We start from the raw sequence: 25,394 nt of genomic DNA on the forward strand, positions 1-25,394 counted from the left end.
GAATGGAACATGTAGAAAGACTGGGAGAGGGCTTTTGAAATACTCTCAAAACATGAAAGATTTTAGCAACAAAAATTTAAATTAAAAACTTTTGCAAAAGCAAAATGAAGTAACAAAACCTCCCATCAGATAATATGAACAGGAGAGGTGAATTTCATTGCTTTAAAAAAATGCTGTAATACCCGCAATGGAGTGCAAGTTTGACAAACCCACACTCGACATCATCCTAATAAGTTTCAACTACTACAGGACACCAGTAAGTGCTTCAATGTAGACGAAAGCTGACAGGCGTGGTTTATTTTGAGGCATTGTTTTAAAAATTTATACACATTACATCCCGTTTCATTCGTTCGTCTTGGTTTTAGAAGTTGGGTTGCTTTTAGACATTGTGCATTACTGTGTGTCTTTGGAGGATTTGTTGTTGTAGTTGTGTGCCTTCAAGTTGTTTCCAGTTTATGGTGACTTGACAAGTCTTTTCAGAGGGAGTTTGCCATTGTCATCCTCTGAGGCTGAGAGTGACTTGCCCAAGATGACCCAGTGGGTTTCCATGGCCAAGGCAGGATTCGAACCCTGGTCTGCAGAGTCATAGTCCAGTGCTCAAACCACTACTGCACACCTGATCTCTCCAATTTAGAATGGTGAGGAAAAGATACGCATGGTTTGGCCAGTGGAGGCAGAAACCACTGCAAAGTTCACCTGCACAAGCCCAGTTAAACAAACGGATGTTGCCCATGGGTACCTTTGTATTAGTGATTTGAGTGCAAGAGTGGAAGCCCACTATATAGTGGGTTTGGTGCTGCATTAATTAGCAAAGTTAAAATTAACAAAATTAACCCTGGCATTCATTTATAAGGTATGTCATATGCACATTCTAGATGTAGGCCACCATTGAACCTTATGATATTTTGGAAGCTATCAGGATGAACACTCTTTGGATATTTATTATGGCCTGTTCCTGTTTGTCTTTAATCATAACTGTCTGATTACAATTTGTTTTTGTTTTAATTATAATTTTTATTAACATAATTCCAACTAATACAAAATTTCTTATTTCCGTCAACATATTTTTTTTCTATTTACATTTTCTCCTTAATTTTCCTCTTTTTCATTTCAACTATAACTCACAATATATTCATGCTACTTCCTACAACTAACCATACACCAAAACTTACTTATTCCTTTTGTTTGTTTCTTTTCATTAATACTGTCACACAGCCTGATCAGTTAGCTCTTTCATTGCAATCTTCACGTGTAAAAAAAGGTAAAGGTAAAGATATTCCTCATTGACAAGGTTATCAAGTCGTGTCCGACCATAGGACACCTTACCTTTGCTTCAAATTGCCCTCATGTTTCTCCTTATTGATATTTACAAAAGGTGAGATGTTTTAACAACCATACATATCTCAATCCCTTCTTTAAACACCTTATATCCCTTTATCAGAGCCATCCCTCTGAACAAATATCCTATTTGCCTTTGTATATCCTATTTCAACTTTATATTCTTTGACTTGGTTTCATTAGATTTCCTTACCTTTCAATCTCTGTTCCCATAATCGTCACTTTACCCCATTTTTTGTTCATAAACATCAGGACTTTCTTCCAGTCCTTTTCAATCCCTTATTTTGATCTGAGTTCAATTTCATTGATAATAGATCCAATTCCATTATATCATATAACTGTCTGATTACATTTTGAATCATGGAATGTTGTCTGTGGTGCAGAGGGGATAATTTACTATTGCACTATGTAAACTGCTAATCAAAAATAATTTAAAAATTAACCTTAACCCCTAAAATAACTAATTATCACTGACTTTAATTTTTTTTTGGAAAATAACTTTGTAGCATTGTCTGCTTTTTGTGGCAATTGTAGAATTAACTGCTTGCATTAATTGTCAATAACACACTAGTTTTGCATTTTTAAAAAAACAGTTTAAATGACTACATGTAGCCAAAAAGGGTTAACATTTCCAAACAATCTACACATGTAATGAATTAAATTAATATGAAATGTTCATCATTACTCAACCAATTAATTTTGGTATTATTATAATTATTAAAACAACAATTTTTAACATAATTGTTCCAAAATTAATTAAATACTTGTGATGAATTACATTTTTAAATGAATTACTTCCAAGCTTTCGAAGGAGTGGCATTCCTCTCATCAATGAATTTTGCAAAGCCAGGGATGGGCCAAGAAACTTTGATGCTTTAGTGCCGGGGTGGTGAATGTACAGACTTGCAGATGTTGCTGGACTGTAACTCCCATCAGCCCTAGTTAGCAGGTATTCTGACAGAGTATCATGGGAGCTGCAGTCAAACAATATATGGAGAACCACGTGTTCCCAAGCCCTGTCTTACTCCTAAAACCCCAACAATTCTTCACTTGTTCATTTGTGAGATTCTCCCAAAAATTAGCACCACAATGTAAAAGCAGGAGAGTCAGCAAACAGATCAATTAAATTAAATTAAAACACCAGCCCAAGGACTCACAGTTAATTCATAACCGTAGCCCAGATCCCAACCAACATCATTCCCCATATCCTTCAGAGATGCCAGCATTCTCTTACCACTGCTTTCCCTGATCCAGGGGCCTTCTGAAAGTTTTGTTCTACACTCCCATCATCCCCATCCATGTTTAGTGATAGGAGCAATGGGAGCTGTAGGCTTCCACAGCAGGAGAGCACCCAAGTACGGAAGGCTCCTTTGTTGCTCATCTATCTGATGTCTCCCTTTCCCCCCAATCTCTTGGCCATTCCTTGCTATTTCAATAAATGATATAATAATAATAATAAAAGTATATGTCTCCACTGGGGCTCCAAAACTGTAAAACCTAATCACCTGAAGCTTCACATGGGTAGTAACAAGGTCCTAGGAGTCTCCATTTCAGAGTGGTTTTATTTAAAACAGGTAATTGAAATCTGGAGGCATTATTCTTAGTTTTTGTTGGGTGCCTTCAAGTTATTTCCGACATATGGTGAACCTAAGGTGAACCTAACAAGTGGTTTTCTTGACAGGTTTCTTCAGAGGAGGTTTGTCATTGCCATCCACTGAGGCTGAGAGAGTGTGACTTGCCCAAAGTCACCCAGTGATTTTAATCTACAATACATAAATAGTTGGCAGATCCAGGACAATTTATTTCTTCCAAGGGGTTCTAGGCTGCTCAAGTGCTGAATCTCTCTGCAGGGCCCTTAACTGTTCCAGCAGATCAAGGTCAGAGGGTGAGAAAGCAGATGGCATTCCTCCTGCTTGAGTGTGGAGTGGAAGGGGTATGTCTTAAGAACATGGTGGGTAGGTGCGCATGTGTGCATGCACCGGGAGGGACAAGCCACAGAGAAAGTAAAAGAGTGAGGTAAGGGGGAGAAAGAAGAGCTTGGAGATCACAAGGGGATCATAAGCCAGGTGAAGCTGATACCTCTGATGATGGCATTGGTACAACATCTCAAACAGATATCACCTGCATATGCCCTGCACAAATAATCCAGTTTGACGCCAGTTTAACTGCCACAGCTCAGTGCTATGGAATTCTGGGAACTTTAGTTTGTGGTGGCACCCAAGCATCTCTGAGAGAGAAGGCTAAATGTTTCACAAAACTACAATTCCCAGAATGTAATAGCACTGAGCCATGGCAGTTAAAGTCATGTCAAACTGGATTATTTCTGCAGTGCAGATGCAGCCATCAAATGTTAGTTTAACCTTGTCCTGATGAACATCCAGGGGTAGCCATGTTGGCCATATCCCATATAGCAAATCCAATAACAACAAAAATCCACTAAACAGTGAAACTTTTGTTGAGCTAACCAAAATTCACAATATACATGTTACAAGCTTTCAAAACTCCACCGGCTTCTTCATCAGGCAAGGTGTTAAAAACCCTACAGCAGTGGAAGAAATGACATTGTTAATCATAGGCCTGCATTTTGCTGTCTTTGTTCTCAGTTCAGATGGTCTGGAGCAGGGACGTAGCCAGGATTTTAGGAAGGGGAGGTCCAGACTAAGTGCCACCATTATAATGGGGCTGGGGGGGCGGCACAGCAGCACGCACCATTCGTTTTTCTAATGGAAGGGGGTGTCCGGACCCCAAGGACCCCCCCTTGGCTACGTCCCTGTCTGGAGAGCTATTTCTTGCAGGCTGGAACCTCCTCCTTCTGGCCATGGAGCAACTGAGAGATTCTCCAGGAAATGTAACATCCAATGACAACACAAAAAGATACTTCCTTTGCAATCCAATATGTCTCCATGCAATCCATGGCTCCCACTCAACAGTGTTCAGAAACTTTCCAAGGCAGCAGTGTCCATTTTCAGCCATGAGCACCCATGGTAGGGCGTATTAGCCATTTTCATCCAAAAATCACAACCAGAAGTCACTTCCAGTTGTGATTTGAGGTACTGATACAGTATTTTCAGAGTTGACGCTGCTGAGGTTGTCTTTTGAGCAATTTTACCATTCTTGGAGGCAGATTTACATGCTGCCTATGGGCCATGTTTTTCCATCCCTGTTCTATGGACACAACCACATTATTTATGTACTTCTGTATTGTTGGTTTTATGTCCTGTTTTCCTCCCCCAAAGGACTCAAGGCATCTCAAGGCAGCTGGTGATGGTGATGGTTGTGATGATGCTAATGATGATCATTGTGGCTGCAATCCAGCATCCTCTCAGCATAGTGCAAATCCAGCCACATGCAGCAATATGCTACTATTGAACTCCCATGCAGAATAGCAACATTGCACAACATATGATCAGGTGCTGTTCTGCATTGCTCAATGTGCAACCATGGTGTGCAACTGGAATGCCAAATGTTGTTGTATGTGCATTTCTGATTCTGCCACTCTCAGCAGAAAATATTGGTTGTGCTAGGGTGAATAATTCATCCCACACCCATAGAACAACATAGGCCACTAACAGGATGCCAGCTTTTGTGTGTTGGCAAGTTACTTGGATACAGCCATGTGGCATAATTCTTCTGGGCAAGCACCTTGTGCTACTGGCCTTCCACAAGATAGTTTTCTGAAGCAAAACTTTTAAGGAAGAATTTGGGACCATATTTGATTGATTGTCTTTGGTAGTACTTTTAATGCTTGGCATTCAATTGTGGGTTGTTGTTGTTTAATGTTTCCTGTTTTTAACAGAGCTTGGAAATAATGTGTTAAAATGTAACATGTTACTTGCAGAGGTCCTCTTTGCTGTCAATGACCACCAAGCATGTTCATTTTCTCCCCAGTGATTCCTAGTGTCTACCCCACACCACACAGTGAGAAAAGGGGGTTCCCCTTTTATTTCTTGGAAGTTCTCCCCTCTGCCCAGGAAACTGACCTTCCCGTTCATCAGTCTTAAATTCTTTATCCTTCCTTCATTTCTTTTTTTCAAAACCAAATCCAAGATATACAACCAAGGATTCAATCACTTTATTTATATCTTGTCTTGTCCCCTAGGCTGGGACTCAAGACAGCACAAGATACATGAGGCTTTTGTGAAATGCACCAGACTAAAGGCACCAGATCCCATCTTGGAAGCTAAGCCTGGACAGCCCTGGTTAGTACTTGGAAGGGGGACTGCCAAGGAATACTGGATGCTGTAGGCTGTATTTCAGAGGAAGAAACTAGCAAAAGCACCTCTGAGTATTCCTTGCCTAAGAACACCCTACAAAATTCATGAGGTCACCATAAGTCTATAGGCACATACACGAATGCTCAACAAAGACCCCCAGAAGTGGCAGTGCAGTTTCTGCAAGAATCCTCTACAAAACCATACCATAGCACACAGGAGAGCAAAGTGCAGGCTGTGGGGCAAATGCAGCCCAAGAAACCCACTTTTGTGGTCCCTAAAGCCCCATACCAGTCACACAGATGAACCATACCCTCCCCATTTTTTTAAATGTGACTTTTGGGTATTTTTGCCCCCAAACCATACCAAAAGCCCCTCAACATGTGAGAACACAAGAAAACACCCCCACTGTACTCCCACAAGCACTCCAGTATTGGTCACCCTCACTTAGAGACCTCCATTCTCTTCTACAGATCCTCTCAAAAGAGTGACAGAAAGTCAAGCAACCTATAGTACAGCCGGCCCTCTACCCACAAATTATTTATCCACAGATTCAAGAATCCACAGCTTGAAAATATTTTAAAAATATATAAATTCCAAAAAGCAAACCTTGATTTTTGCAATTTTATACTGTACAAGGGATTCCATTTTATTATGCCATTCTATTCAGTGGGACCTGACTATCCATAGATTTTGGTGTCCACAGGGGGTCCTGGAACCAAACCCCAGCAGATGCTAAGGGCCCACTGTATAGTGCCAGGGCGTCTGAAAATTGTTGTCCAAAAAAAGTAAATTTTCCAAATTTTTAAGTGGATGAATAGACAGACAATCAGACAGACAGTTAAACAGTTACAGAGAGAAAAAGCTGGAAGAAAGAAAATGGATGATTGGGATGACTGACGAAAGGAAGAACGGCTGGCTGGCTGGCTGGGAAGGAAGGCAGATAGTGTGACAGACATGCTTGGGATTGTGAGAATCTGCAGAGTCCTTCTCCGTGCTCTTATTTCCCATTGCTATCCTGTAGCTGTATCTCTCTGCCTCCCACTGGGATGGAAGTGGCTGCGCTCTTCCTTCAGGCCTGGATGCTTCGGAGCTGGAGCTGCTGAGTGAGTGGCCTTGTGTGTTTTGGGTCAAGTACTAGGAAAAGCTTTCAGAATACAGTTCCTTACAGATTTCGCTTGCGGCATTCTCATCTTCCCCCAGCCTCTTCTCTCTTTAACCATGACGTTTATTCAGAAAAAAATATGCATATGCACACATTAGCTGGAGCACTTGTGGCAGAGGGATGATGCCCCTGATCTAGAGGTCTTCACTTCATTGAGGAAAAGGTCTGTGTGTGGATAGAGCAGGGTTCGAATCCCTACATGGGCCATGAAAACCCACTGGCTGACTTTGGGCAAGTCACATTCTCTCAGCCTCAGAGGATGGCAATGTCAAATCCCCTCTGAAGAAACTTGCCAAGACAACCCTCTGATAGATTCGCCTTAGGGTTGCCCTGATTCAGAAATGACTTGAAGGCAAACAACACAGCATCCGGAGAAGAGTTATTGCCAAGAGGAAGAAAGGCCAGTCCTGCCAAAATAATGTGCTGTATCTTGCTGAGAGTTGTGCTGGCTTGTATTTAATGATATATGTTTTAATCTGGTTTTAATTTTTTTGCTTGTTTAATTTCATTTTAATTTTTGTATCCTATGGATATTTAATAATATATATATATTTTTAATTTATTGTAAGCCACTTTGAGTTCTGAATTAGGGAAAAAGTAGGGTATAAATGAAAATGTATTTATTTCCTCATGAGACAGTTTCTATAGCTGTTAAGTGCATTATGATTTTCCTCGTTCCTTGATCTACAGAAAGGTTCTGCACTTAATATTAGACTAGATTGTGCAATTCCTGTTGATTACAATGAATTCTGTGCAGGAGACTTTCTGACAGCTTCTGCTCCATGAGCCACATCTGGTTGGAAAACCTCTGCCTTATTTTGCCTCAAGGTGGAGGCAACCCTGGCCAAGGAAGGGTTTTTAATCTGCACAAGGGTAACTAGATTAGCTATTGCAGAAAAATAACTGTAGATGCAACTACTTACAAATAATAGCTTACTTGTAATTAATAGTTTTGTGTAATTTCCTTTGCAGTAACACAAAGGGCTAACATCATTCTTTTTGGAATATAGTTATAATTTGTTTTTTAAAGACTACCTTTGTAGCTTTAAAGGTATGTGGCTATCACTACTTTGGTGTGTTTTGTACTACAGGCTAATTGCTTAAAAGAAGAATTATTGTAGATACCTTTGAATATTATGAACCAAAGAGTGGTTTTAAAATAAGGCAACTCCATAATTAACCAATTTAATTGGGCTTGCAGCTGTAGCTAATTACATTTTAAAAAGTAACTTTCCAATCCCTGGCAAAAGCAATAAAGCCCATAATTTTGTTTGTCCAAACATTATGTCCAGTACAGTATATTGTCCTGTTGCATATGGGTGTATATGTACACACAACTAACAGAGGGGGAGTGGAGGCAAGAATGCTAAACTGTGAGGCCAAAGGAAAATTTCATGCAAAAAGTCTAGAAAATGACACTTTGGGCCCGAACAGACAGGCCAAAATAAAGCTGCTTTAGGTCACTTTGGAGGTATGCTGTTTAAATGATGCATGTGTCCTAAGAGGCCAGAAGCTGCACTGCCATGCTCCAGTCCTAAGGACTAAAGTGCAGCTTTGGTGCAGCTTGTAGCATCTTAAAATGCATGTGTCATTTAAACAGCATACCTCCAAAATGACCCGAAGCAGCTTTATTTTGGCCTGTCTATTTGGGCCCTTGGATTACTAACAGCAATTCATGTGCAGTGATAAGACAGTTGTTATTCTCTACACTTCCTATGTATCCGTGTAGTCAGAAGAGCACTTCATGCATCTGATAAAGTTCATGAGCACTTTGTTAAGATATCACAAAGCATCTATCTGCCAACCCATCAGCAGTTCAAATACATCTCCCAATGGAACTACTCTTCTTTCCAATCAACCAGCTCCTTTGAGCCATGTCTCTGTGTGCATGTCTGTACATGTGCACATATGCACACATAATGCATTTTAGTCTTGTATCTTGACTTACACACACCCCACTTAACCACCGCTTATAGAGTCATACCTGTGGTAAACATCAGACTTCGTCCTGTTGAACAGGGAGCTCACGCTTCCAACAAAAATAAGGAAAATCTAGAATCCTACACAGTCCTAAATACTGGGGGGTGGTGACCAGGAGTCAAGACTTCTCAATATAATCCCCTTCACTTGACTTCTTTTCTTACAAGTTTGGAGGTTCTGTGTTTAAAAATGGTTACTGTATATACTTGACTATAAGTTGACCTCATGTATAAGTCGAGGACAAGTTTTGGAGCCAAAATTATAGATTTTGATATGATCCGTGGATATGCCAAGAGTAAAACCTAAGGGCATGTAACAAAGGATCTACAGGATGAAGCAAAGGAAATGATGCCAAAGAGCTTACAAAATTCCAGCTGGTGAAACTGTTTGCACTCACCCTAAAAGCTGGAAGGATGAAAGAGTGGAGGGGAGTGAGTACCATATATATTCGACTATAAGTCAACATCATGTATAAGTTGAGGGCATGTTTTGGGGCCAAAATTATAGATTTTGATATGAACCTTGGATAAATCGAGGGTAAAATTTAGGGGCATGTAATGAAGGATTTAAAGGATAAAGCAAAGGAAAGCAATACCAAAAAAACCTACAGGCATAACTATTTGCTCTTATAGTAAAGCCTGGATGGATGAGAGTGTAGAAGAGGGTCAGTGCTTCCAGGGCAGATTACATTTTTTTCATTCACCAGGGAATAGTTACATATACATATATGTATAGATAGGTACACACACACATATGAGTAATAGTACAGTATTTACATTGACCCATGGATAAGTCAACTAGATTTCGTGAATCAATTTTATGACTAAAGTTTCTAGAGTTATACATAGTTATATACAGTTTTGCCCAAGGGTTATGGTAAATTCATTTTTGTTCTTCTTCTTGGTGGTGATGGTAATGTTAATGATGGTGATTTTATATCCCACCCAGTCCTGGGTCTCAAGGTCTTTTATCGATTGCACTGTTAGATTTTCTACTTGTGGTTTTCATGATGGACTTTTAAAAATGTCTAGGTGTTGTTTGTCCTTGGAGTTTATTTGCTCTTTTGTTTTACCTGATACTACTGATAATCTCCTAGGTTTTTTTTTGTTTTTTAAATGAGGCGAGGGTAAAAAAGTACGGGTATATAAAAGAAAGAAATATGTGGACAGCAGTGCTAAACAGATGAAAGGAGGCAGTGGGGATGCTGTTCTTATTTCCCCCTTGATAATGGTTGCTTTGTACATGGCTGAATTCAGCTGGTGACCAGCCTAAAGGGCAGAAGTCCCACTGATGTGTGACTCTGTTTTTCTTGTCTCTGTGGACACAGCTGCTGGGTTGAATTAATTTGGAAGGGGACTGATTATACAAGTCACAGACACAAACATTGCTTTTTCCACCTCAAGCACTATCTATTAAGCCTCCAATGGAGTAAGCCCTGAGTATGTTAGAAAATGACCAATTACTTCAATAGCTTCCTCCTCTAGTGACCCATAGGGAACTGGGAGAAGTTAGTCTGCAAAAGGAACATTTCTAAGTTTTGTAAATGATGGTTTGCATGAGTGAATGAGTCAACACAGATCTCACACTAGGGCCCAACTTTTCATTAGAGCAAGAGTGGGCAACTGCCCCAGGGCTGAGGATCACTTCAGTTGTCTGTGTGGTATAGTGGTTTGAGCATTAGACTATGATTCTGTTAGACCAGGATTTGAATCCTTGCTGCATCATGGAAATCCACCAGGTGACCTTGAGCAAGTTACACACTCTCAATCTCAGAGGAAGGCAATGACAAATCCCCCTCTGAACAAATCTTGCCCCCAGAAAAATCCATGATAGTTCACCTTCTAGTTTCCAACCTGAAAGTGCATAGCACCAACAACAAGCATTCCAGGGGTGGGGAATCTGTAGACAGTCAGGGAAGGTCAGTACCTTTTGTGTGACCCATTCCTGTAGTCTGCTGCTGACTTGTGATTCTTCCCTTCTCCTTTTCTAATCTTGCCTCCTTCTTATTCCAGGCCATAAGCATCCTGGAATCCCCAACAAGACCACGTGCAATGGACCCTGCTGCCTTCCCACTACTTTGGCTATGGGCGCTGTGGGCTTTGGGATCCAGCCCAGGTTGGGTGTTTGGCCAGTCACCCACCCAGCCACACTCAATCAAGATAGAAGGGGACATAACGCTAGGAGGGCTCTTCCCTGTTCATGCCCGGGGCCCAGCTGGTGTGCCATGTGGGGAAGTGAAGAAGGAGAAGGGGATCCACCGAATGGAGGCCATGCTTTATGCTCTGGATCAGATTAACAGTGACCCTGACGTGCTCCCCAACATCACTCTGGGGGCCCGCATCCTGGACACCTGCTCTCGTGACACCTATGCCTTGGAGCAATCTTTGACTTTTGTCCAGGCCCTGATCCAGAAGGACACATCTGATGTGCGCTGCTCCAATGGCGAACCCCCCATCATCACCAAGCCGGAGAGAGTGGTGGCTGTCATTGGGGCCTCTGCCAGTTCTGTCTCCATCATGGTGGCCAACGTGCTTCGTCTCTTTGCTGTAAGTAGAGAGACAGGCCTTTCAGAAAGAGCCCTAAGAAAGAGGTCTGAAGAGCAGTGGGGTTGCTGGGGGTGATGATGATGTTGAACCTGGGCCTGTTCTCAAGGGGAAACCATGAGACCACTGGCTCAAAGGGGAAGAGGATTCCTGAAATGCTGCCTGCATTTATTTAAATTTTGATTCCTAAAGCAAACACTGGCTTTGATCAACTTGTTAGGAAACCTAAGTGTTGTGGCATAGAAAAGAACCAGATCTCAAATGTATACAGTTCATAGTTTGGTAGGCCAAAGCAAGAGAAATTTTGCCCAGAACCTTTCTTTGGACCAGAACCCCAGAATCCCCCAGCCAGTATGGCCATGGGGGTTTCAGAGAGTTATAGTCCAAAAATAACTCCCAGAAGCTCTGGTTTTACTAATAAACCTGCAAAAGGGGGGAGAGTAGATATTATCATTGGCTAGAACATTTGTAAATTCTGTAGTGATTGGCTGAAATAGTTGTGGTTTTATTGCACCAATGTTTGAAAACTCTCTAGACGCTGGCTTAACTACTAAGTGTTATTGACTATATATAAACATTTCAACAGTTCAGGGGTATATCCGCTTTGGTTTAGTTTCATTTTATGCCAGTATAACTAAACTAAACTCAAACTAAGCTAAGGCTCACATCAACATTATCAAAATGACAGTCAACTGCAAGACTGTATTTTCTCTGTGCATGTATTCAGAAGTTAGTTATTTTGTTGTCAGTGGTACTTACTTTCAGATACCATTACAGTCAATGGCGTACTAGTAAGAGAGGCATTTGAACATGTATGTGAGTGGTTCAGTGCTAGAGAATACTGGGATCTCTAGTTTTGTGAGACATTCAGCCTCTGTCAGAGAGCAATGGTGCCAAAATAAACTACAGTTTGCAGGATTCCCTAGCACTGAGCCAGGTCTGTTAAAGTGGTCTCAAACTGAATTATTTCTGCAGTGTGTTTTGGACCACTGAGTGAACTGGCAGTTATGCTAGAGAGATCAGACATACATAGATAATCTGCTAATTTTAGTGTATCTCCACTTGTATAGAGCCTAATGTTCTTAGGCTAACTTTTATTTGCTCAAAATAGACTGTACTATATGTGACCACATGTAATAATTTATTAATGTTATTTGCCGTCAAGTCAACTTCCATTTATAGCAACCCTATGAACGTGAGACCATCAAGATCCCCTATGAATGAGAGACTACTAACACCTCTGGTCATCAACTGAATTATATCATATAATTAAATCATTACCACAGATGATTTAAAAAGTGATTAATGAAGATATCAAAATAGAGTTTGGAAACCTAGGCTCAGTCATTAGCCAAAATGAAGATTCTAGTCAAGAAACAGAAGACTAGGGCTACATTCACACTGCAGACATAATGCAGGCTGACATCACTTTAACTGCCATGGCTCAGTGCAGTGGATTCTGGGAATTATAGTTTTTCACAGCACCAGAAGTCTCTGACAGAGAAGGCTAAATGTCTCATAAAACTACGATTTGCAGGATTCCATAGCAGTGAGCCATAGCAGTTAAGTGATGCCAACCTGGATTATTTCTGCAATGTGGATTCAGCTATGAAGGAAATAGATAAGATCGTCAAGTGTAAAGATATGTCAGTAGATATCAAAATCAGAATTATCCATGCCATCAGATTTCTGATTTCTGTGTATGGATTTGAAAGCTGAACAGTGAAGAAAACTGACAGGAAGAAAATTAACTCATTTGAAATGTAGTCCTGGAGGAGAGTTCTACAGATACCGTGAACTTCTAAAAAGACAAATGAATGGATCCTAGATTAAATGAGGGCTGAAGTCTCCTAGAAGGCAAACTGACCAAACTCAGGCTGTTATACTTTGGGCGTGAGACAATGTGACTCACTGGAGAAAATGATAATGTACCGTAAAGTGGGAGGTAGCAGGAAAAGAAAGAGATCACCCTGCAGGTGGAGTGAAAGTGAAGAAAGTGAAGAAACCATGGCTTTGAGTTTTCAAGACCTGAGCAGGGCAGCTGGTCATTCTCCCATTCAAAGAATTGCCATATGTCAAAGTTGACTTGACAGCAAGTAACAACAAATTATATGTAGAAAAGATTACAAAAGGCCTCCCTCTAGACACTTTCTTGCCCACATCCCCCTTTTTATGGTCCTGGTAGTGGTGCTGATTGCAATCTCTCCTGCCACACACTAGGCACCATTTACTTCCCCCTAGAAACCAAAGATGATTGGCATCACGGTATCAGCGTGAAGCCAACTCAGAATAAGAGGACTGCCCTTTTTCAGGCAACTTGTGACTTTTAAGAAAAAATAATAAATAGAGAAAATGGTACCTGCCAGCTGTGAAAAAGAATGATTGCTGGCAATAATCAGTAAGGAATTACTGGGAAAAATAAATCCAAGAAGAGAGGCCACCTTGCTATGTAGTCTGAAAATAGGACAGCAAACTTGGGGTGATATACTTGTCTCACCTCTCTTCCAAATTATATTCAACTTTTCCCATTACTATAGAAGACAAAACCAAAAACATTGCAAAACAAATTTGACAAATATGTGGGGAACTTGATCAAAAACTGGCTAATGAACCTTTACAACATTAAGACTGCTGTCCTGTATACACCTTGCAGTTGTTATTTGCCCCGAAGTCAACTTCACTTTATGGTAACCCTATATCATGAGCCAGTGTGGTATAGGAGTTTCAGTGTTGGTCTGTAACTCTGGAGACCAAGGTTCAAATCCCTGCTCAGTCATGGAAACCCCCATTCTCTCAGTCTCAGAGGAAAGCAAAGACAACACCCCTCTGAAGAAATCTCGCCAAGAAAACCCCATGATAGGCTCACCTTAGGGTTGCCATAAGTTGGAAATGACCAGAAGACAAACAGCAACAATATCATGAGACGTCATGACTGATTGGAAAATTGACTCAATCAAGGAAGCTATGGCTATGTACACACTTACTTCGGAGTATCTCATGGCTATGTATACACTTGCTTGGGAATATCATCTACGAAAGTCAGTTGACCATACTAACATATTTAGGATTCTGCTTGTAGCAGTCTAATGCAGTGGTGGGAAACATATGGGCCCATGGAATGGTGGGTTTACTTTTCCCTACAATACTATGTAATTGGTTACAACCATAAAGTAGTTAGGTACACACATAAAGAAGTGTACATTTTTATAGGGGTGTGTGTGTGTGTGTGTGTGTGTGTGTTTGTGTGTGTGCATGCATGCACCCTGATAAATAGCTGCCTAGTGACAGAGAGATCCCTACTACATGCCAGGGCAATATATTCAACTTTCATATAAGACAGACCCATGGCACAGTCTGGAAACAACTGGAATAAATCACCCTGGGTGAATTTACACACTGATGAGCTTCAAGATAGTGCTGATGTTCATCTGCCCAGAGCATATTTATACACTTTTGACCATATTGCTAAGTTAATGCAAGAGCCCTCACTACTGCACATATAACAAAAGGAATCTTCTCAGTTAACGTTTTGATCCGAAGGTAATGGACTTTGAGTAAGCAGATTTATTGCTTTTACACTGTAAAGATCTGAAAGACTTGCATTGCTTTGCCAGCCCTTTAAATATGTATAGCAAGGGGACATGATTTGCATCTTTCTGGATCCTATTACATTCTGTCCCACTCACACAACTGTATAAAATATGCCTTATAACCTGAGGTGTTAATATCAATCTGTGCTGCATCTGAAGAAGTGGACTTGTATCCACAAAGCTCATGCTAAAATAAAAACCAGTCTTACAGGTGCTGTTACAGTCCCCCATTTCCTCTCCCTTTTCTGTCTTCCCCTCCTTTCCTCCGTTTTATACCACAAGATATTGACACAGCTATGTCTTTGGAAAAAAATATCAACTGTTCCATAGAATTGGGTTCATACTTTTAATTCCTCAGAAATTCCTATGAGATTATAAGATATGACAGAAGCAGGTCTCTTTCAGACCGGATAAGATTATTTCTGAATCTTATCTTGGAGGAAACAACTCAAAATGCACTACTTAAACCCTAGGATATAAAATTTTCTTGACCCCTGTGGCTGGAATCCTATTGGCACACTTTGGTAGCACTGCAGTTTTTCAGGGCTCATGCAGTGCTAGCAAGGAAAGACAGACAAAATCTCCTGGCTCCAAGCATCTTGTTTCTCCAGTGTCTTATTTCCTTCATGCCTTTTTTCTTCTACCAACATAGCATACCAACACAATTCTGGCCTATACACGCACTTGTTAGGGTACACAGACTCATTGAATTACTGGGATTTCTATAAATATAAATATTGGCTTAACACTGATCAGTTGATTCAGTGCCTTTACACAAGTTGGGACTAACAGTTTGATATAGGTCCGTTTTTTTTTAATGTTTTAACCTTGTACAATAGATGAGTCAACTAACACTGTTGTACTTTGGACATATCATGGAAAGACAGGACTCATTAGAAAAGTGAATGATGCTCAGTAAATTGGAAAGCAGTAGGAAAAGAGGAAGACCATATTACAGGTGGATAGACTCAGTCAAGGAAGGATTGCTTTGCAAAACCCGAGAGACTTGGAAGTTGCTCACTCATAGGGTCACCATTTGTCGAAGTTAACGATGGCAATTAACATCACCAACCTTGTACAATATATTTCTTGCCAGTTAATAAGCAAACACTTTAAATAGATTGTTGACCTTGTATAATGGCATTATAAAGATTTATCAGCAAAAGCTTTTTGATAAATGTTGCCCATAAACATTAGGTTGTACAATTCTTCATCCCTCAACAACACTGTCCTTGGAGTGACAGGCTTTTAACACGGCACTCCCTCTCGAAATATCCAGACAACTTTCCTAATTTGTTTTTAATAGCAGCTACAGTTAGAGTATGACTCTGGAGACCAGGGTTTGAATCCCCAGTCAGCCACGGAAACCCACTGGGTGATTTTGGGCAAGTCACACTCTCTCAGCCTGAAAGGATTACAATGGCAAACCCCCCTCTGAACAAAGCCTGCCAAGAAACTCCTATGATAGGTTCGCCTTATGGTTGCCATAAGACAGAAATGATTCGCTTTTGTCCCTTTGTGTGTCTTCTCTTTCATAAAAGCACTGTTTTACCATATTGACGTCTCCACATTTATTATTGTTATCAACATTTCACAGATGAAAACTGGGACACAAATGGCCAAGCAATATCAGACTGTGGTCAAAATGGCAAAAGATATTGATGAGGAAGAACAGATAAGTTAGGAGCAGCTGCCGCAGTTTATTTTTGCCTGAGCCTTTTGGGGAGGGCAAGAGTTCATCTCTTCCTCTTCTCTCCCTCCTGCTAAATTCACTGAGTACAAACTACTTTTGCACTTGAAACTCAGTTTGCAGCAGCTGAAGTAAATACCTTACACTGGTTTGAGAGAGCATAGTAGTTTCCCAGTGACACTAAAATGAATTATTCTTTCAAAATCCTGTGCCATCTTTCCCACTCACACATAAACACACATCTGACCTCTCAGTTCTACTTAAGCTGGGAGGCTCTGGAAAGTGTGGTTGGGGTAGGACTGAGAGGTTGCCAGGGTCAGCTGATTTATAGGACAGATGGCATTTTGTTTCCTCTCTCCATATGCCAGAATTGGTTGAGAGGTTCTTCTTAGCAGCTGCCAAGGGGAGAAAGCTGTTAATGGCAGGGCTGATAAAAAGGACAAATAGGTGACAGGGAAGATTCAGTTGTGGTGGTCAGAAGCAGGTTGGTACAGGTCAGAAAGGAAGCAAGAAAAGAGCTCAGAAAGTTAAGAAGCATGGCATACCCTCAACATTTCACAAATGAAATCTGGGACTTGTGTGGGTACGCAACATCAGAATGTGGTCAAGAAGGCAAAAGTTATTATTGCACAGGCTGAGTATCTCTTACCCAAACTGCTTGGGACCAGAAGTATTTTGGGTCTTTTCAGATTCTGGAATATTTTCATATACTGTACATAATGAAATATCTTGGAGATGGGACCCAAGTATAAAAATAAAAATGAAATTTGTTTATGTTTCATTTACCCCTTATACAGTCACCCCTCTGAATCAACGGATTTTTTTTTTATTCAAAAAATATATAAATTCCAAAAGGCAAACCTTGATTTTGCCATTTTATATAAGGAAGCCATTTTATTATGCCATTGTATTGAATGAGACTTGAGCATCCACGGATTTTGCTATCCATGAGGGGTCCTGGAACCAAATCCCAGCAGATAGCAAGGGCCCATATAATATTTTTAATAAATTTGTGTATACTGAGCCATCAGAAAGCAAAAATATCACTATCTGAGCCAACAATGTGGACTGTTTTGGATTTTTGGAGTGTTTGAGATTTCAGAATTGCTTCTGTAAATTGTGGCGGGTTACAGACTGCCAAAAAGCGGCGGTCTGCTGCCGCCGTCGGCGGCAGCGTCCGGGAACCGCAGCAGCCAAATGGCGCAGTTCCCGGATGCTGCAAAGAAGGAGCGCAAAAATCGCGCTCCTTCCTGCGCCCCGGAAGAGACGCCGCAAGTGCCGAAGCGCGCACTCGTGGCGTCATTTCTGGGGTGCGACGTGCGGACGCAGTGCGTCCGCTACGTCAAGATGGCGGCAGCCATGTAGAACGACCGCCGCCATTTCGTACGGACTCAGTCTGTACAAGGGTTAGGGGCATCTGGAAGAGACGTCCCTTTCTAACCCCAGTACGTGCTGAGCACATACTTTCCTGCCCATTTGTAACGGGCCACTATTTCCTTTGCTGGATTGAGTGAGGATAGCCAGGTGAGGAGATGGTCAGGGTAAATAAGACAAGAAAATGTTGTTATAACCCCCCCCCCCATTCCCTCTTACTGTTATTTAAAGGAACCAAAAATGTAGTTCTAGACATACTATTTTATTATATTTCTGTTTCCATAGTATGCTTTTGCACCATCTTTTTTGCATCCAGTAATATCTAATCCAGTCCCTGCCAATACCCTCTATCTGATGAAGACGGTTACAAATGGTAGGTTTTGGGGTTCCAATGTCACACTTAGCTTTTTCTCTTCCCTCTTCTTTTTAACTTTCGGTTAGAAGAGTCCTGTGGAGAGCATAAAAGTTATGTTCATTATTTGATGTCATTTTAGTTAATCCCTAATACAATGTGATACTACATTGCATCTTTTCTCAGCCTGGTGCTCTTCACTTGTGTGGGTCATGCTGGCTGGGGATGATGGGAGCTATAACTCATCATATCTAGAGGGCACTATGTTGGGGAAAGCTGCTTTGTGACTTTTAAATAATGGGTTCAAAGTCATTACCTGAATCAGATTCACAGACTTCCTTTTAATCAAATTTCAGTAGTCATCTGCCCCACACCAGCCACATAAAGAGTGCAGTGGAGGGGAAGAGAGAATGGATCATACACACGCCACTGTTTGTGTTCCTGTCCCACCCAGGGCTACTATTTTCATTTCAATAGGAACAAATAATGTCAGTTTTGGTTTGGCCCCGTGTCTTCATGAACACAGAAACAAATGTATAGGCAGGGCCGGCTCGTCCATATAGGCGAACTAGGCAGCTGCCTAGGGTGCCAAACTGCAGGGGGCGCCAGAGAGAGAGAGAGAAAGAGAAAGAGTGGATTTAGCCTGAGGATCATAGAATCAGGCAAACAGAGCAGCCAGCGGCACTGCAAGCCTCTGAGTGGCAGGAAGAGAGAGCTGCTTGCTGAGGCTGAAAGGGGGGAAGAAGTTTGCTGCGCTCTGCAACTCCTGGGCTGCATCCACACTGGAGAATTAACCTGGTTTGGCACTGCTTTAACTCTTTCTGGCTCAAGGCTATGGAATTCTGGGAGTTGGAGTTTGTTGTGGAGTCCAGAGCGCCTCCCTTCTCCTTCCTTCCTTCCTTCCTTCCCTCTATTTTCTTTCCTTCTCCCTTCTTTCCTTCCTCCTCTCCTTTTCCTTCTTTCCTTCCCTCACTCTTTCTTTCCTCCTGTCCCTCCCTCCCTCCCCCCATTCCTTCTTGCCTTCCTTCTTTTCTATCTTCCCCCTTCCTTCTCCCTTCCTTCCTTCCTCCCTCCCTTCCCTCCCTCTTTCTTTCCTCCTGTCCCTCCCTCCCTCTCTTCTTTCCTACATTTCCCCTTTCTTTCCTCTTCCTTTCTTCCTTTCTTCCCTCCCTCCTTCTTCTCTTCCTTCCTTCCTTCCTCTCTCCCTCTCTCTCTTGCCAAGAGAGAGACTTGTTCAGGGAAGGCTTGCCATGGCCTTCCTCTGAGGCTGAGAGAGTGTGACTCCCCCAAAGTCACCCTGTGGGTTTCCATGGCTGAGCTGGGATTTGAACCCAGAGTCATAGTCCAGTGCTCCAACAACTAGTCCACACTGGCTCCAACAATACACTTGAAAAGCTTGGTCTTTTTCCCAAGTGTCTTCACCGCAAAGGAAGGCACCACAAAATGGAAGATATTCAAGAAAAAGGGAGGACAGGACTCAAGAAAAGCTCCAAACACTCCTAGAAATGTAAATGCATGCTTCTTAGTCATGCTCAAAATGGAGGATGTTTTAGAATACCTCCTGGACAGAAGGTTTGAATGGAGGACATGTCCTGGAAGAGCAGGAGGTCTGTCCTGCCCTGAGGCAAACCTACCAGGGGGTTTTCCTGGCAATATGAGTTCAGGGAAGCTTTGCCATGGTCTTCCTCTGAGGCTGAGAGAGTGTGGCTTGCCCACTCTTGGTGTTGTTGTTATTATTATTATTATTATAGTTTATTTTTAAAGTGTTGTAAATAGTGTGCCTACTATTTGTCTTTTCTTTCTTGCTCGGGAGCCATTCCCATCCTTGTTTCATAGGCTGCATCTACACTGCAGAAATAATGCAATTTGATACCACTTTAACTGCCCTGACTCCATGCTATGGAATCCTGGGGTTTGGATTTTTGGAGGAGAATTCGCCTTCTCAGTCAGAGAGCAGTGGAGCCACGACAAACTACAAATCCCAGGGCTCCATAGCATGGAACCCGCAGGATGACCAGATGTCCTCTTTTTCCGGGATATATCTTACATTTCAGTCTTCTGTCCAGGAGGAATTCCAAAAATGTCCTCCCTTTTGAGCATCACTAAGAAGCATGAATTTATATTTATATGAGAGGTTTCTGCTTTTACTTGGTCATGTCCTCCATTTTACTTGAAAGTCCTACATTTTGCGGTGCCTTGTCCTCCTTTGCAGTTAGGACAGCCGGTCACCATGGAAGCCAAGGGCAGCTAAAGTGGTGTCAAACTGCATTAATTCTGCAGTGTGGCAGCAGCCCTGGTCCTCTCACCTGGTGACCCTACTGGTTTTCTTCTCTTTCTTTTGACACCCTTTTCTGCCCCGGGTGAAGATTTTTCGTTTTTAGGGGTCATAGATGGACCACCACTACCTCACAAATTCCTGGGGATGAGATCCAGATTTTTCCACATCATTAGAATGAATGATGCTTCCAGCTTGCAAAAGGGATATGTGTGCATTAGTCTCCATTCCAAATGTCACAACAGTCTTTAACCTGTAAAGACCTAATTGGCTTTTTGACTAATTCTCAATACTGTGACGACAGATTGGAACCTAAGTTTTATGTCATGTTTTGCTTTAACAAACGAAACACTGGAGATCAAGGGGTGAAAATAATTATGAGGGGCGACAGGGGTGCCAAAATATTTCTCGCCTAGGGTGGCAAAATACCAAGAGCCGGCCCTGTGTATAGGGATAGTAAAACGTTTTAACAAATAGCAGAAATGAAATTTAATTGTTCCTCAGCCTCTGTTGCAAACAGTATGCATGTTAAAAGAGCATGTTTGATCACTTTCCCCCCCACTATTTAAGTGGAGGGAGCTAACATGGTTTTTTAGCGGTTTGAGTGTTGGACTAAGACACTGGGAGACTAGGATTTAAATCCTTGCTTGGCCATGGAAATCCACTGGGTGACTTTGGCAAGTCACACTCTCTCAGCCTCTGAGAAAGGCAAGGACAACTCCCCCCCCCAAACAAATTCTGCCCAGAAAAACCCATGATAGATTTGCTATAGGGTCACTGTAAGTCAGAAATGACTTGAAGGCACACAACAACAACAACATGTCCTCCAACTGTCCCAGTTTGGCAAGGACAGACTCAATTCATGTTCTGTCAACCCACTTTTTCATCTGCTATTAAAAATGCCCCAGTTTCTCTCTCCTCCTCTCACTTTCCCCCTTTTTCCTAGGCTTACCTCAATTGCTGCAAACTGACTTCAAAGTGCCAAAGTAGTTCCAATTCAATTAACTCAGCAGGAGAGAGAGGAATTTTGCTCTTCCTCAGAAGCTGAGGCAAAAGCAAACTGCGCCAGCCTCTTCTAGTTTATATATTTTACTTATTTATAACTTTGCATGAGTCCCAGTTTTCATCAGTAAAATTTTAGAGTGTAATGTGCTTGAGCAACATTTTTCACTATTATTGTGTGGGGTTAAGAATCCCTCTTTGACCATCTGCTTTACTCCTGCACTCTGAAAAGACCCAAAGCGGTGTGCATTCAGCAGTTGTGTTTTTATAGTATTGAATTTTACACACACACACACACACACACACACACACACACACACAATTCTGTGAACACAGCAGGGGATGTCAAACGTGTTGAGGGATAACTAGTCTGTATTAAGTGAACCAGAGTTGCACCCAACCACTGGTAATGTGCGGGTGATCGGGAATATGGACCTCTTGGAAAACCACCACGAAGTCTAGGGGAAACAGAATGGTTTCTCTACTCCACTTCCACACTGTTTGTGAGAGTTCAGAGATGGGTTCCAAAATTCATGGGAGTTGCAGGACATCCTGAAGGGAACCACTTGATCAGCAACAACAGCAGCAACAACAACAACAATAATAATTTTTATTTATATTTCCCGCTTCTCTCTGCAGATCGAGGTGGGATTACATCAATAAAAGTACAATACCATATAAAAATACAATCAATAAAATAATGACATTACTATTAATTCAATTAAATGGCTAAATTATCATCTAAAATGCATACACTCATAATCAGAAGTGGAGTCTTTTCTTAAGATCTCCTTTAAAAGATCAGGTGGATAGGCCCCCGGAAGAGCTCTGTCCTAAGTGCCTTCTTAAAGACATCTAATGTGGTAATGAGATGGATCTCTTCTGGAAAGCTATTCCACAATCTGGGGGCCGCAGCAGTGAACACTCTATGGGAAGTTGTTATTAACCTGGTCTTTGGATACTCTAATAAATTCTTCTCAGATGTTCTGAGTGTGCAGGGCGGATTGTGTAGCGAGAGGCGTTCCCTCAAGTAACTCAGGCCTGAACCATGTAAGGCTTTAAAAGTAATAACCAACACTTTGTACTGCGCCCAGAAGCTAATCAGCAGCCAGTGTAGAAATTTCAACACAGGTGTTATGTGGTCCAATCTAGGTGTTCCAGTGACCAGTCTAGCTGCTGTACAGTGGTACCTCGGGATACGAAATACCCAGGTTACGAATTTTTCGGGATACGAATAAATCCCATAGGGATTTATTGTTTCGGGTTACGAAAGTTTTTTCGGGTTACGAAAAAACTCCGGCGCTGTTTTAAATGGAGCCGCGGCAGAGCCGCGGCTTTTTTCCCCATTAGCGCCTATGGCAATTCGGCTTACGAAGGTTTTTCGGGTTACGAAATTAGCCGCGGAACGAATTAATTTCGTAACCCGAGGCACCACTGTATTTTGAACCAGCTGAAGCTTCCGAACTTGGTACAGAGGTAGCCCCATGTAGAGCGCATTACAGAAATCAAAGCAAGAGATTACCAATGCATGTACCACTGCTTCAAGGTCCTTTTGGTCCAGGTAGGGGCGCAGTTGTTGTATCAACCGAAGTTGATACCAGGCACCCCTGGCCATCGCATCCACTTGAGATGATAACTGTAGAGATGGATCCAGGAGTACTCCCAAGCTGCGAATTTCATCCTTTAGAGGAAGTGTGACCCTGTCCAGGACTGGTTGACAAAATTCCATCCCTGGATTTGGGGAACCTATCACGAGTACCTCCGTTTTCTCTGGATTGAGCTTGAGTTTGTTTTCCCTCATCCAGCCCATTACCGACTCAAGGCAGACATCCAGAGAAGAGATGCCATCCTTAGTCACTGCAGCAGTCGGAGACATAGAGAAATAGATTTAGGTATCATCAGCGTACTGATAACACCGTGCCCCATGTCTCCAGATGATCTCTCCCAGTGGCTTCGTGTAAATGTTAAACAGCATCAGGGACAGAATAGTGCCCTGAGGTGTGGGAGATCCAAGCAAATGAAAACACATCAGTTTTTGTTGTTGTTGTTGTTGTATGCCTTCAAGTTATTTCCACCTTATAGGGAAACTAAGGCTAGCTTGGCACAGTGATTTGAGAGTTGGGCTGTGTCTTTGGAGACCAAGGTTTGATTCCCAACTTGGCCATGAAACACACTGGGTGACCTTGGGCAAGTCACATGGGACTTTATCACCCTGGCAAAAAAGAAGGGAGCATAGTGGGATGCTCCCTTCAATATCGTGCAACAACGCAAAGATTATCACACAATGTTGCGCAATATCGCAATTATCCTGCGATTTATCCCATGAATAAAGAAGAATTCTAGCACCACTTTTTATGCACGGGATTTTCCTCTCAATGATAGGGGACGGCCATGGCAAACCTCCTCTGAACAACTCTTGCCGAGAAAACCCCATGATAGGTTTGCCTTAGGGTCACTTGAAGGCCCACAGAAACAACAACAAGGCAAGCCTATCATGGGGCTTTCTAGGTCTGAGAGTGTATGACTTGCTTGAGGTCACCCAGTGTGTTTCCATGATTGGAGAACCGAACCCTGATCTCCAGAGTCCTAGTCCTATGCTGAAACCACTGTCTCAGCCTCACACACATTCCACCACACCAAGGCAGCCACACTCTCCTCCTCGCTCACAGACGTGCAATGCTGAGCAGACACAGCCTGGCATGCTCCCTCTCCCCGCCCCATCTGTTCCTGACTGGAGCTACTGCTCATTTTGCTAAAACCCCTCTAATCCCCATCACTAATCGCTTTAATGGGGCTTCTCACAGACCTAGCGAGGGCGGGAAACAGAGAGATGCTGTGGAAAGGGAAATGGGACAATTTGGTTCTGCTTTCCTACAGATCTTTCCCTACAAGGGAGGGAGTGGTGGGGATTCCTTCCTTTCTAGGCCAAGGAGGAAGGAGTAGGGTCCAGGGTTTACTCTAGGAACTTAGCCCAGGGGCCTTGAGATCCCAATCAAGAATTCAAAAAGAGTCAGAGGATGAAGCTGGGAAAGACCCAAGAGAACTAGCCCCATCCCATTGGATTTCCACCCCTCTGGCTTCAGTATCCTCTCTTGCCTCCTGTCAGTGGAAATTCCTTGACCTGTCTCCCACCGAATCCCCAAAATGACAGGGCTGGTGTAAAGCAACCTTTTCATCTCTACCTTCCATTTTTTGCCCAGCCATATTTTGGTAGTGCTGTTCAGTGAACAAACACAACAGTATGAAATTTGCTAGGTGAGAAAGCCATCATGTTGTAACGGTTTGAGCATGGACTAGGACTCTGGAGACCAGGGTTCAAATCCCTGCTTGGCCTTGGAAACCTATTGGATGATCTTTCACAAGATATACTCTCTAAGCCTCAGAAGGCAAAGGTAAATCCCCTCTGAACAAAGCAGGCCAAGAAAACCCTTTGATAGGGTCGCCTTAGAGTCACCATAATGCAGAAATGACTTGAAGGCACCCAAAAATAAGGTGAGAAAGGTTGATCCTTGTCCATAGAGTTTCACTGCTAAGCGCGGCTTTGATTACCCATCTCTCTCAACCAGTGATGATTCAATCTACTTCTACCAAAATAACCTCACAACTTTTCTGACTTTTTCATGCCTTCTCAAACCTACTGGGCTTAACACAGAGACTCTCAGGCTGCTTCCCCAGAGAGCTCTGGAAACTATTTTAATTTTATTTTATTTTATTTATTGGGCAAAAACTCTCAGCATCCCACAGCCAGCATAGCCAGTTCCCATGCTACCTGGGGGATTCTGGCGGTTGTCGACCAAAAAAGCAAATTTTCTAAGCGTTCCTTCCACACTAGGGCATTTTTAGTGCTATTGTGTCCTTGCTTTTCTACAATCAG

The 25,394-nt window shown here is 42.2% G+C and overlaps 1 protein-coding gene across 1 annotated transcript in view; it reads left to right on the plus strand.

Moving 5' to 3' along the window:
* GRM6 (glutamate metabotropic receptor 6) overlaps positions 1-25,394 on the plus strand; it is a 68,284-nt gene that overhangs the window by 13,662 nt on the left and 29,228 nt on the right. Inside the window, exon 2 of the mRNA XM_042455194.1 lies at positions 10,707-11,240. Coding sequence (XP_042311128.1) covers positions 10,746-11,240 — 495 coding nt within the window. The 5' untranslated portion in view covers positions 10,707-10,745. The remainder of the gene's footprint in view (positions 1-10,706; positions 11,241-25,394) is intronic.

This window comes from Sceloporus undulatus, chromosome 2 (assembly GCF_019175285.1).
Source record: "Sceloporus undulatus isolate JIND9_A2432 ecotype Alabama chromosome 2, SceUnd_v1.1, whole genome shotgun sequence".
Taxonomy (NCBI): Eukaryota; Metazoa; Chordata; class Lepidosauria; order Squamata; family Phrynosomatidae; genus Sceloporus; species Sceloporus undulatus.